Source organism: Delphinus delphis, chromosome 10 (genome assembly GCF_949987515.2).
Source record: "Delphinus delphis chromosome 10, mDelDel1.2, whole genome shotgun sequence".
Taxonomy (NCBI): Eukaryota; Metazoa; Chordata; class Mammalia; order Artiodactyla; family Delphinidae; genus Delphinus; species Delphinus delphis.
This window is the reverse complement of record NC_082692.2, coordinates 37,631,392-37,643,859: the sequence shown is the minus strand read 5'-3', so window position 1 is coordinate 37,643,859 and position 12,468 is coordinate 37,631,392. Positions and strand designations below refer to the sequence as shown.

General features: G+C 51.5%; 1 protein-coding gene across 2 annotated transcripts in view; it reads left to right on the top strand.

The window, feature by feature from the left end:
- The window catches only part of FGD2 (FYVE, RhoGEF and PH domain containing 2), a 43,275-nt gene that overhangs the window by 17,307 nt on the left and 13,500 nt on the right, over positions 1-12,468 (top strand). Inside the window, exons 3-10 of one of the 2 annotated variants that reach the window (XM_060021895.1) lie at positions 897-1,148; positions 2,726-2,806; positions 3,512-3,660; positions 4,891-5,047; positions 5,234-5,372; positions 5,879-5,937; positions 6,181-6,327; positions 7,045-7,137. In XM_060021895.1, the coding sequence (XP_059877878.1) occupies positions 897-1,148; positions 2,726-2,806; positions 3,512-3,660; positions 4,891-5,047; positions 5,234-5,372; positions 5,879-5,937; positions 6,181-6,327; positions 7,045-7,137 (1,077 nt within the window). The remainder of the gene's footprint in view (positions 1-896; positions 1,149-2,725; positions 2,807-3,511; positions 3,661-4,890; positions 5,048-5,233; positions 5,373-5,878; positions 5,938-6,180; positions 6,328-7,044; positions 7,138-12,468) is intronic. The other variant, XM_060021896.1, reaches the window with a different exon arrangement.

Sequence of the window (12,468 nt, the reverse complement as noted above, 5' to 3'; positions counted from 1 at the left end):
CCCGTTTCTCCTTGACTCACATGCGGAGGGGCAGTTTAAGGCTCAGGCTCGGGAGCCAGCCTGCCTGATCTGAATCCCACCTCTGCCCCCCTCTTGCTGCAAGATCCTCTCTTTTCCTAGCTGCAGAATAGGGGTAATGAGAAACTTTCTCACAGAGTTTTGAAGATTTTGTACCTGTCTGGTCCTCCATTCCCCAGCCTGCCTTTCTTATAAGGGTGCCCACCCTGTGCTGTCACCACAAGCCCTTCCACACCAAAGGGAATGGGTCCCAGCCCAAGTCGTTGGATATATTCCTTGATGGTGGCCTCTGTTATCTAAAGAACTTAACTGGCCTACAAATCCAATAGGTAGGATAACAAAGCCACACTACAAAAGCTCATCCCTGGAGGGAGAGGGAAACTGATCCCAGGCTGGCTTTTCCCACCACTAGAGGTGTGGAGGGCATAGCTCACACTGAAAAGCCCCAGCTTTATCAGCTCTGCCCTCCCTTTAGAGTGTTCCATGGCTCCCACCTTCCCTCGATATATCAGTTACTAGGATTTTAGGGGATTTCCTGCTTACAGAGACTTAAAACCAGGGGTGAGGTCCACAGGCGAGGTGATCTGGGAGGGCACTTAAAACCCTCTATGTGCAAAAAGAAGGGTTCCTAGCTGCATTTTAAACAAGGAAGTGTGTTGTTCCCCGGAAAACAAGACACAGTCTACACTGACTCATTTTGAAGACTGGAGTTCCCTCCAAGAGAGGTGTTGGGGAGGGAAGTAGAAGTCTCAGTGAGTTCTTCCTGTGCACCAGGTACTCAGAGGCCAGTGAACATCTGTGATTTGCATTAATTGCCCCCAAATCCCCACCAGAGAGGTGCTATTCTTCTCCCTACTCTACAGGCTGGAAACCCTCAGGTCTGCTGTCTTCTCCTCAGGACCCCGGGAGCAGCACCCAGAGTCCACGGCCTGGAGGCTGGGCATCACCACCCTGGGTGCAGGCCTCCTTCACCCACAGGGCCATGGGATAAGCCCACCGTGGAGGAGGCCGTGGACTCCGGGCCCAGGACGGTCAGCAGGAGGTATCTGAGCTCCCTGAAGAACAAGCTGTCCAGCAGGGACTGGAGGAAATCTTGCCAGGATAGGACCTGCCCCGGCCCAGGGACACAGGTGCCCGAGGGGTAGAAGTGGGGAGCTGGGTGGGGGCCCCTCCACTGACCTCCTTCCCACACATTCTCTCCCAGCCAGAGCCAGCACTTCCCCAGGTGGGGTCTTGTGTGACCAGAGATCAGCTGAAAGCTAGATTCACACCCACCGCACCCTTAACGGCCTTTGATTAAGTGTCTACTATGCGCCCCGCTGCTGGCATTATTTCTCATACCCCTCACTATAGGAGTCTTTTAGGCATGGAAATTGAAACTCAGACAGCTTAAGGAACTTGTCCAAGGCCACACAACTTGGAACCTAGTACCTTTCCCAGGGGCGGCCTCCATTCACCCACTGAAGGAGGCAACAGTGCCAACTAGAAATAGAGGTCAGCGCTAATTCCTGCCCTCAGACTCATCCTGGGCAGGTCACCTCCCTTCTCTGGGTTTCAGTTTTCTTGTCTGTGGAATTTAAGAGCTCGGCTGCACGTGGCTGTGCACCCTGGAGCCGGACTACCAGGGTACACGTCCCAGCTCTTATGCTTACTATGTGACCTGGGGCAAATCTCTTTAACCCCTTTGTGCTTGTTTCCTCATTTATAAAATGGGGATGGTGATCATAGTAGTACATACTATGTATACTGGTTATCAGTTGCTGCATAACAAACTACGCCAAAATGTGGAGACCAAAATGTGGAGTTTATTATTTCTGACAGTTTTGTGGGTTGATTGGAATGCTATTGGATGGTTTTTCTGTTGGTCTCACTTGGAGTTTGTCTTAGCTCAGGATGCCATAGCAAAATACCACAGACTAGGTGACTTAAACAGCAGAAGTGCATTTTCGCACAGCTCTGCAGACTGGACATCCAAGATCAAGGTGCTGGCAGGGTTGGTTTCTGGTGAGGCTCCCTTCCTGGCTTGTAGATGGCCATCTTCTCACTATGTCCTCACACGACCTTTCCTCTGTTCACATGCTCTCTTGGTGTCCCTCCCTCTTCTTATAAGGACACCAGTCTTAGTGGATTAGGCTCCACCCTTCTATCTCAATTAACTTAATTACTAAAAGCCCTATTTCCAAAATATAGTCACATTGGAGGTTAGGGCTTCAATGCATTGATCTGGGGACACAATTCAGTCCATAACAGGGTCTCTCAAGTGGCTGCAGTCAGATGTTGGCTGGGGTGGGAATGCCCAAGATAGCTCATCTCCCAAGCCTGGTGCCTGGGCAGGGACAGCTGGAAAGCTGTCCTGAGCTGGGGTGCTGGCACGGCTGGACCCCTGGCTCCCTCTCATTGTAGTCCCAGGGCCTCTCCTCTCCATGTGGCCTCTCCATCAGGGCAGCTAGACCTCCAGATGTGGTAGTTCGTGGCTCCCAACAGAGCACAGGTGGAAGCTTCCAGGCCTCTTAAGTCTTAGGCCCAGAACTGGCGCAGCCTCACTCTGCCCCATCCTCTCAGTTAAATCGATCCCAGCGCCAGCCCAGATGAGCTGCAGGAGGGCATGAATCCTGGGAGGTATGTTTCACTGGGGCATCTTTGGATACTGCTCCCATCAGAGCAGACCAAAGCTCTCCTTCTCCTTCTCCTCCCAACTCCCCTGCAGGAGCCTGAGGAGAAGAGGATCGTCCAGGAGCTGCTGGAGACAGAGCAGGCCTATGTGGCACGCCTCCACCTGCTAGACCAGGCCAGTGGCCAGGACGCCCGCTCCTGAGCCCCAGCACCTGGGTGTCCTCACCTCACCCCTGCTCTCCCTTCTGACCCACCTCACAAGAGCTGAGAGTTAGGACCTCGGGGTTTGATTCTAGGAAGCCTTAGTCTTTTTAACTCCATTGGCTGGAGTTCAGGCAGAAATCGGGATTTAGCTCATTAGCCCCACTCCTGGTTCCACTGTTAGTGCCTGGGCTGGTCTCACAGGAGTGGAGAACACACCAGCCAGTCCTTCCAGGCCCCACACAGCATCCTCATCTGTCATTCCAACTCCCAACATCCTCACCACTGTTAGCCCTTCACACTTTCTTAAGGAGCCCTAAGGCGAGAGGGTTAAATCACTGAACATCAGCAGTGGGATCTTGAGCCTGGCGAAGTCCAAGACTTGACAGACACAAGATAGGCCCATTTCTGACATTCATCAGCTGCCAGCCTTTGGCCAAGTCCCTGTGTCTCTAGGCCTTGGTTTGCGCATCTGTGAAGTGGCCGGAATACAATCTTCCCTGCTTCTCTCTCTTCCCAGGGTTTTTGTGAGATTGATGGGAGATTAAGGAGGTGGAAGCATTCAGCAAGCTGGGGAGGGACCCCAAAGCCCCTGGGACTGTGCTTGTCTCCGCCTGGGCTGTGTTGGGGGTGGAGGTCCTTCTCTGCCACAGGCCCAGTGACCCAGCTGCGGCTGTAGGTGTTCTTCCAGGAGCTGCTGAAGGAGGCCCGCAGCAGCAAGGCCTTCCCCGAGGATGTGGTCAGGCTCATCTTCTCCAACACCGCCTCCATCTACCAGTTCCATGCACAGTTCTTCCTCCCAGAGCTGCAGCAGCGGCTGGACAACTGGTGAGGTCCAGCAGGAGCCCCTGAGGCCCCCTGACCACAGCCCTGGTCAGGTCTGGTTGCAGCCCCCAGGGAACTGGGTCTGGCCTATTATGCCCCTGCCCTTGCTGTGTGACCATGACTCTCCTCCTCTGGGCTTGCTCTGTCTGCACAGTGAGGGGCTTGGACGAGGCGTGTGTGTGTGTGTGTGTGTGTGTCCTGGAGAAGGGGATGGATCAGGTCCTCACTAGGCTGAGTGACTTAGGAGGCAGTGGAAATAACCAGCACTAACTGAGTGTTTCCTACTTGCCCTGCCTTGGGCTTTACACCTATTAACTCGCTTAATCCTCACATCAGCCTGCTGTGTGATGATGACATCGTGGTTATGCAGGAACCCCTCTCTGTTTTCAGAGATGACTACTAAAGTATTTAGTGCTGAAATTAGTATCTTGCCAAAGAAATGCCATGATGTCTGGTATGTCCTTTAAAATTCTTTGTTAAAAAAGAATCTTAGTAATTGTTAAGTGCAGGGACAGATATATAGGGGTTCGTTATTATATTCTTTTTATTTTATAATTGCTTAAAATTTTTTGCAATATTTTTTTTTGAAAAAAACAACCCTGTGAGGTTGCCTACCATCATGCCCAGTTTTTTCAGATGGGAAAATTAAGGTATAGAGAGGCTAGGTGACTGGTCCAAGAACACACAGCTAGAGTAAGTGGTGCGGTTGGAAATCAGACTCAGGCGGGCCAGCTCCAGATGGTCAGTCCTTACCGCTCTGCTGTAACAGTTCCTGGGTCGAATGACCTTTTCTTACCTCTCTGAGCCTGGATTTCCTCTTCTCTAAGATGGGCCATTGACTGTCCCTCCTCCCGCACGCAGGGTTGTGAGAATTAAATGAGATGAGACATGCACGGAATCTTGGGCAGTGCTTGGCATGTGGCCCTTGTTATTGTTACATGAACAAGTATCAGGTGGTTATTGAACGCCTGTTGTGGGCCTGACACTGTACTGGGCCTTTGGGGGAATCCAATCCGTGGGAGAGAGCAGCATCTGCCCTCAGGGGGCTCATAGTCTAAGGGGGAGTGAACCACACACATGTGTGAGGATGACACGCCCCCCTATACCTGCACCCAGAAGTGCCGCAGAAAGGCTGTGTTGGGGGGTGAGGGGAGCCTTACCTAACCTGACCCTGTCTGGAGTTAAGAGAAGAGGTCCCCAGACTGAGGGCAGTACCTGGTGCCCCTCCTGCAGGACGACCACCCCCCGCATTGGCGACGTGATCCAGAAGCTGGCCCCCTTCCTGAAGATGTACAGTGAGTATGTCAAGAACTTTGAGCGAGCCGCTGAGCTGCTGGCCACCTGGAGTGACAAGTCTCCACCCTTCCAGGAGGTTATCACCCGCATTCAGGTGAGGCTGGGGTGGGGGCGGGGCAGAGCCTGCACTGCCACCCCAGTGTGCAGTGGCTCAGGTTCCCCAGTGATTTGGGCCACCTCCCTGGCTCAGTTGCTGCGCACTCCCCCGACCCTCAGGGGCAGCCTGACCTACCCCTTCCCCCCTCACCCCCACGCTCTCCCTCCCCCCTCCCTCCCCAAGAGCAGCGAGGCCTCAGGCAGCCTGACCCTGCAGCACCACATGCTGGAACCTGTGCAGAGAATCCCACGTTACGAGCTGCTGCTCAAGGAGTATGTCCAGAAGCTGCCAGCCCAGGCCCCAGACCTGGCTGATGCCCAGAGTGAGGACACCCCCAGGGAATCCAGGGGGTTGGGGAGGTTCGAGCCACTTCCATAATTTATGGAGCACCTGCTAAAATGGTTATGATGACCATCAGCCATCAACATTGACCGCTTATACTTCGTAGACATTGTCTATAGTATCAGCCACTTTTTTATAGACATTAAGGCCCAGAGAGGTTAAGTGACTTGCTCAAGATCACACAGCCAAAAAGGAACAGAGCTGGGATTTGAAACCATGCCTTCACCCTCTGGATCTGGGGGGCATTGAAAGTCACAGAAGCCAACGGCCTAAGCCCTGTCTTTTGGTGGCTTCTAGTCTCTCCACTTTGGGTGGGAAATGGCCCCCATCATCCAAATACCTCATGTGCCAGGCTACAGGGGAAGGCTGCTCCTGGGGGTGCTCATGGCAGGCCCTGAGGCCACTTGATTAAGCCTCAAGGACCTCCTGCCTCAGCCACAAGCCCCGTATTTTCAGGGGGTAACTCTGGCCCTGCCCCCATTTCAGAAGCCCTTGACATGATCTTCTCAGCCGCTCAGCACTCCAACGCAGCCATCACTGAGATGGTGAGCATCCCAGCCCTCGGAATAGAAGCAGCAGGCATCCCCAGGGGCCCTGTCACCTCCTCCCTGCAGCTCTCAGCCTCCCCCAACCCACCCAGGTCTCTGTATCTCCTCATCCCCTGATCCTTCCTCACGACACCTGGCCCACCTCCCCCTCACACCCTGTCCCTGTCCACACAAGGCAAACCTTCCAGAAGCAGGCAGGCCCTGCCTGGCCTCGGCTGAAGGTACACCTCCTGTCCCCAGGAGCGGCTGCAGGAACTGTGGGAAGTGTACCAGCGCCTGGGCCTGGAGGACGACCTAGTAGACCCCTCCAACACCCTGCTGCGCGAGGGCCCTGTCCTCAAGATCTCCTTCCGCCGCATCGGCCCCATGGAGCGCTACCTTTTCTTAGTAGGGGGATGCTGGGGGGCCTGCCCCACACTGGGGAGGGAAGTCCACGGGCCCTCTGCCCCAGGTTCTGCCTGCCTGGCATCTACCCAGCTGGCACTGCAGGATGAACAGGGACAAGCCTGCTTCTCTATCCTTCTCTACTTTGGCACCCAGGTGACTTGGGACAAGTCACGTGCTACCTCCAGGCCTCAGGAATTTCTAACTGAGGGGGTTCCCAGACATGCCCTGGGAAGCAACAGGGTCAGAATTTGAACCCAGTCTGTTTGGCTCCAAAGCCTGTGGTATCAATCTATGCTCTAGAGAGTGTACAGCAGGAGGGAATTAGGTTGGCTGCTAGGAAGAACTGCCCTGGTTTGCACTGAAGAAGCCAGGGTGTCTCCTGGAAACTGGTCCCACCTGAAGGTTTTGGGGAGGGAGCTACAATCTCTCATAAGCCCCTGCCACCCTTGGCCCCTGTGAGAAAGGCCTCGTAGGTTTCTGAGGTCTGATGTGGTCCCTTGATGCCCACAGGTAGGGCAGTCCTTCAGTGACCTACCTGTTGGATTGGGGCTAGACAACCACTTCCTTAGCACACCTGTGAGGTCCTGTGAGCTGGCCCAGCGGGTGGCGAGAGGGGAGGGAGACCCAGTGGGGCTCAGCCCACACCCAGGGAAGCCTGCCTGATTGTCCTTCCTGCCCTTGCCACTGTGCACACACTCATGCTTGTGTCTCTTGCAGTTCAACAACATGCTGCTCTACTGTGTGCCCAGGGTCATCCAGGTGGGCGCCCAATTCCAGGTCAGGACCCGTATCGACGTGGCCAGCATGAAGGTAAGAGGCACCCCAACCACCTTCGGGCTTTACCCCAAGGGTGGGACCGAGTATGCGGAGTAGCAGGAGGGGCCAACCTGAGTCTCAGGTCCGGGGCAACATGAAGGTGGAAAAGCTTTGGGGTTAGATCTCTCCCACCTGGCCTCCCAGCCGTCCTGTCCAGGGCCCTTCCCAGCTCCCAGCTTTGCTCTGCTTTCCCTACCATCTACCCCAGTATTTTGAAAACTTTAATACATGCATGAATCCCCTGGGAGTCTTGTTAAAATGTGGGTTCTGATTCAGGAGGTCTGGAGAGGGGCCGGAGATTCTGCATTTCTAACCAGCTCCTGGGTGATGCCAGTACTGCAGCTCCCCAGGCCATACTTTGAGTAGGAAGGGTCTCCACTTTCAGCTCAGCTGCTGACTTGGGTGTGTCCCCATCCAGAGATGGCCACAAATGGGCGGAGACAGCACAGCAGTCCATAGTAGTGCCCATCGACTGGGCGGTCACTGTGGGTTGGGTTGGGCCCTAAATCATCCCACTGGATCCTCTTAACAGCCCTGTGATGTAGGGGCTGTTATTATCCCCTGCATTTTTTTGGTTTTTAAAAATCTTTAAAAAATAATAACTTTATTACCTAAAAATATAGATAATACACATTCCCAAATCAAACTATATCAAAAATATATGCAATATATATTGCATATATATACACCCCATCCCCTAGTTCCCCTTCCTGGAGGCAGCCTTTGCTTCTTGTGAGGCCTTCCAGAGGTAGTCTTTGCATACACAAACTAATAATATATTCATTATGGCTTCCTTACTTTTGTTTCACATAAACAGTGAGACTATTTTTCACATACACTATTCTGCACTTGACTTTTTTAACTAACTACTAATTCTAGAGGTGCTTGGAAGTCAGTTCATTAGGAGCTTCCTCATCCTTTTGCATAGCTGCGTAGCATCCCAGCATGTGGATGTACAGTAATTTGTTCAGCCAATCCTCTACTGACAGACATTTAGATTGTTCTCTGTTGTCAGTGTCTGCAAATGAGACTGCAGTGAATAACTGTGTACAGTATGCCTGTGTGTAAGTATATCTGTAGTTAATCCCACTTTTAAAAGGAAATAAAGTGGTACGTCCAGACAATGGAATATTATTCCGTGATAAAAAGAGATGAGCTATTAAGCCATGAAGAAACATGGAGGAAACTTAAATGCATATCACTAAGTGAAAGACGCCTATCTGAAAAGGCTACATATATACATACATACTTTGTATAATACTATGTGATTCCAATGATATGACATTCTGGAAAAGGCAAAACTATGGAGACAGCAAGAGGATCAGTGGTTACCAGTAGTTGGGGGAAGAGAGGGATGAACGTGGAGGATTTTAAGGGCAGTAAAACTATTTTGTATGGTACTATAATGGTAGATAACAGTCATTACACATTTATCCAAACCCACAGAATTTACAACACCAAGAGTGAACCCTGATGTAAACTATGAACCTTGGGTAATAATGATGTGTCAGTGTAGATTCATTGATTCTAATAAATGTACCATTCTGGTGGGGGAATGGTATTAACGGAGGAGGCTGTGCATATGTGGGCTCAGGGAGTATATGGGAAATCTCTGTACCTTCCTCTTAATTATGCTGTGAACCTAAAACTGATCTTAAAAAAAAAAAGTCTTTTTTAAAAATAAAAAAAACCCAAGGCCCAGAAAGATTAAGTAACTTGCTTGGGGGTCACACAGCAAATCCTGGTTTGCATGATCAAACTCAGGTATAACAGAGTCCAGAGCCTCTGTACCTAACCAGCATACTATACAATCTCCTACTAAGGCTTCAACCTGGAAAGATAAAGCATAGGGTGGAATTGAAGGCATAGTGGAGGAAATGGGAGGGGAAACTTCTTGACAGCCCCTCTGATCGCTCCTGAGTCCTGGTGGCTGGGGCTGGAAGAAGCAGAGGTCAGATCTGGCCTATCTTGGTACCCTTCCATCTCCCCCTTCCCTATCCCTATTGACTCCCCCTCCCCCCACCCATCTCCCAGGATCTGCAGCAGGAGAGAGCTGCAGGCAGAACTCGAACCAGGATACTTCCGCCTCTGGAGAACCCCTGAGCCTCTGAGAGCCCCCAGCAGGAGGGCCTTGCCCCTGCTGCTGACTGGGCTTGCCTGGTGTTTGGGGCTGAATCAAGGGCTTGGGGGTGGGGTGTAGCCTGCGGGTGATGAGGGCTGATGGAGGGACTTGGGCAACTTCTGGGGCTTCACAGCCCGTCCCCCATATCTCAGCTGACTGAGTTCCTCTAGGAATGCAGCCCCCCCACCCTGCGTCATCCAGCTTTCCTAACTGAAGTGGCCAGAATGTCCCAGAGGCTAGGGTGCGTGCAAGCTTGTACATCTGGGAGCCTTGGTGAGCGAGACTGAGAAAGGCAGGTTATGGAGAGTTAAAGACAGAGAAATGGAGACAGGCAGCCCTGTCTTATGACTGGCAGAGACCCAGGCATAGAAAAAGAGAGGCAGAGATTGACAGATAGAAAAGCCAAGAAATATGGAGACCACAACAGACTATCGTAAAGAGAAAATACATAGAAATGGGCCTGACAGTGTCAGATGCTCAGGGTATGTGCCGAGGGCTCCCAGGCCCAGTGTGTGCTGGGTTCCTGGCGTCTCCAGTCCCAGTGAACATAGTCCCTACAGGGCGTGTCTGGTGCTCTGGTGGCCGCACAGCGCCCACTCCTGGATGGCACGGGCCTGGCAGGAGCAGAGCTGTCCACCTACCCGCATTTGTGCAGGAATCATTTCCTGAGTCTAAGGTTTGGAGGCGGGTCTGACCTTTGACCACCATGATGGCTCCCACTGGCCGTGACCCCCTGGCCTCCTCCTTCCTGAGTGTCAAGGAGGCCTAGTTCTCAGCAGCTGATTTGCCCCCCAGGGTCTGACTTGGTCCTATCGTTGTGCCATCCTGTACAGGGCCAGCCGGGGAAGAAGGAAGGGGTAAGGGTACATATGTACTCAGCGTCTCCATGGACAACTGTGCAGGTTGTGCACTGTGCAAGCACACCTCAACTAAGATGAGCACACCTCATCCACAGACAACAGCATAGATTGCATATTTACAGTTCTCACTGTCCGGCAGATGGCAGTCAAGTGTCTGGTTCAACAAACCAGATACTTGACTGAATGTTACGCCAGTTTGCCAACAGATGTCAGTAAAGTGTTTTGAGGAAGGGGTGTCTTTCTCTAATTAGCACAAAGGCACTGTGTGGGCTGGCAGGAGCCTGAACCGGCCAAGTCTGGTGGTTCAGCCTGGGTATTGCGGAGCTCGGGGAATTGTCCTCTAGAAACCTTCATCCTGCCCCTCTGCAGAGGTGGTCCCTCAGGTCAGGGACTCTTCCCACTTCCCCTTTTTCTATCAAAAGCATCATGTTTCTTCCTGGCCGTGGACTCCAGACCTTAGATTTCTCCCTTCTTTTCTCGCTCCCCTCTCCTTCACCCAATCAGGCATGGAGTCTTGCCAGATTCCAGATACTGTTCCCCAGGTAGAAACCTTTTCTCTCTCCAGGCAGGCATGGACCACTCAGGGAATCCCTCCCTAACTGGCCTCTGGGCTGCTGGTGTGTCCTATTTTCCCAGCCCTTCGACCCTTATAAATAGCTGCTGGAGTGGCTTTCTCAAACACCTGTCTCCACAGGAGCTTCTCCATTTATAAACCCTTAGAGCCTCCCCATTGTCAAGGGTATCAAGTGCAAATCACATCAGGCCCCTTCTAGAGGGAACGGACTGGTTCTGTGGGCCCAAGAGGTAGACTAGGCCTAATATGAGGAAGGATGTTCCCAGAGTCATGCTCTCTGAGGTGTGGTGGGCCGCCTGAAAGTGTGCCAAGGCCTGGTCACCTCGTGGCAAGGAGCCCGCAGAGGGGCCCACATGTCAGGTGGATTCAGTGACAACAAAGTTCCTCCATGCTAGGCCCTTGGGCTCTAGGTCTGTATCTTAGCTTCCCTTTGTGACTCTGTCTCCACATTGCCTGGGAGAAGTCTGTGCTTACTGGGCTCTGGGAGTGGGGTGGAAATAGATGTGCTTCTGCTTTACCCTTGGGGACCAAAAACCGTAATTTGAATCTTCATTATGCTCTTTAGATGCTGTGTTTCCTCAAGCAGGCCTCTTGCCCTCTCTGATCTTCATTTTCTCATCTCCCAAATGAGGGTGATAATATCTACCTGTCCAGACTGCTGTGAAGATTTTCTTTAACTTTTTATTCTGGACACTTTTAAGCTGAGAAAATGGTACAATGAACCCCCATATACTCATCACCTGGCTAAAACTGGTTTACTCAGCAATCCCCTTCTTAATCCCCTTTTCCAATGGATTATATAAGAGCAAATCTCAGACACATAATCATTTCACCTATAAATACTTCAGTATGTCTCTTTAAGGAATAAGAACTCTTTTTTTTGCCCTAAAAGTTGCCAACAGTACCATTATTACATCTAACAAATTAATGATAATTAGTTAATAACGTTAAGATCCCTTGGTTTTCCTTGACTGTCTCATAATTGTCTTCTCACAGCTGATCTGTTTGAATCATTTGTAATATGCTTCTTACATCCCCTTTTATCCATTATACCTCCCTCTCCTAGTTTTTCTCTCATTTATTAGTTGAAGAAATCAAATCATTTCTCTGGTAGAGTTTCTCACAGTCTGGATTTTGCTGACCGCACCCCTGTGGTGTCATTCAGCATGTCCCTCGGTCCCACATAATTCTTGTAAACTGGTAGGTAACCATAGATTCAGCTGTGCCAGGGGACTGTAGCTGTTGACAGGTACTGCCTTCAGGAGCACATGATGGCCATTAAACATTAGAGATTAGTGGGTTCAGCAGTTGTGCTGATTAAATGAGAACATGTGTGGGGTGCTCAGTGGCTGTCGCATAGTAAGTGCTCTGTGACGGGTGGCTTTCATAACGGACTCGGGACCTGTGGAGTTCTGGGACAAGGATGGTAAAAGACAGGAAGTGGGGCGGGGGTCTGTTGGATCCGTGAATTGGGTGATCAATTCCTTCATTCACTCTATGGGGTAAAAGGGTCTTGTTCTAGGCCGTACATCTGATCTTGAAAAAGCTGTGTCCCCAAACCCAATTTGTGACCCAGTTTCCATTTTGGGTGACTCCTTTGTCAGGAGCCGTCACCCCTACCTCACACTGGGCCAACTTATCTACTAAGGTTCCAGGAGCCCTAAGTCCCATTTGCTGTACAGGGTGAGGCCAGATTGCAGGCGCATTTGCCTGGCTTGATGGGATTAGGGAGCAGTTGAACAAGCTCCCTATCCTTGTCTCTAATTTGA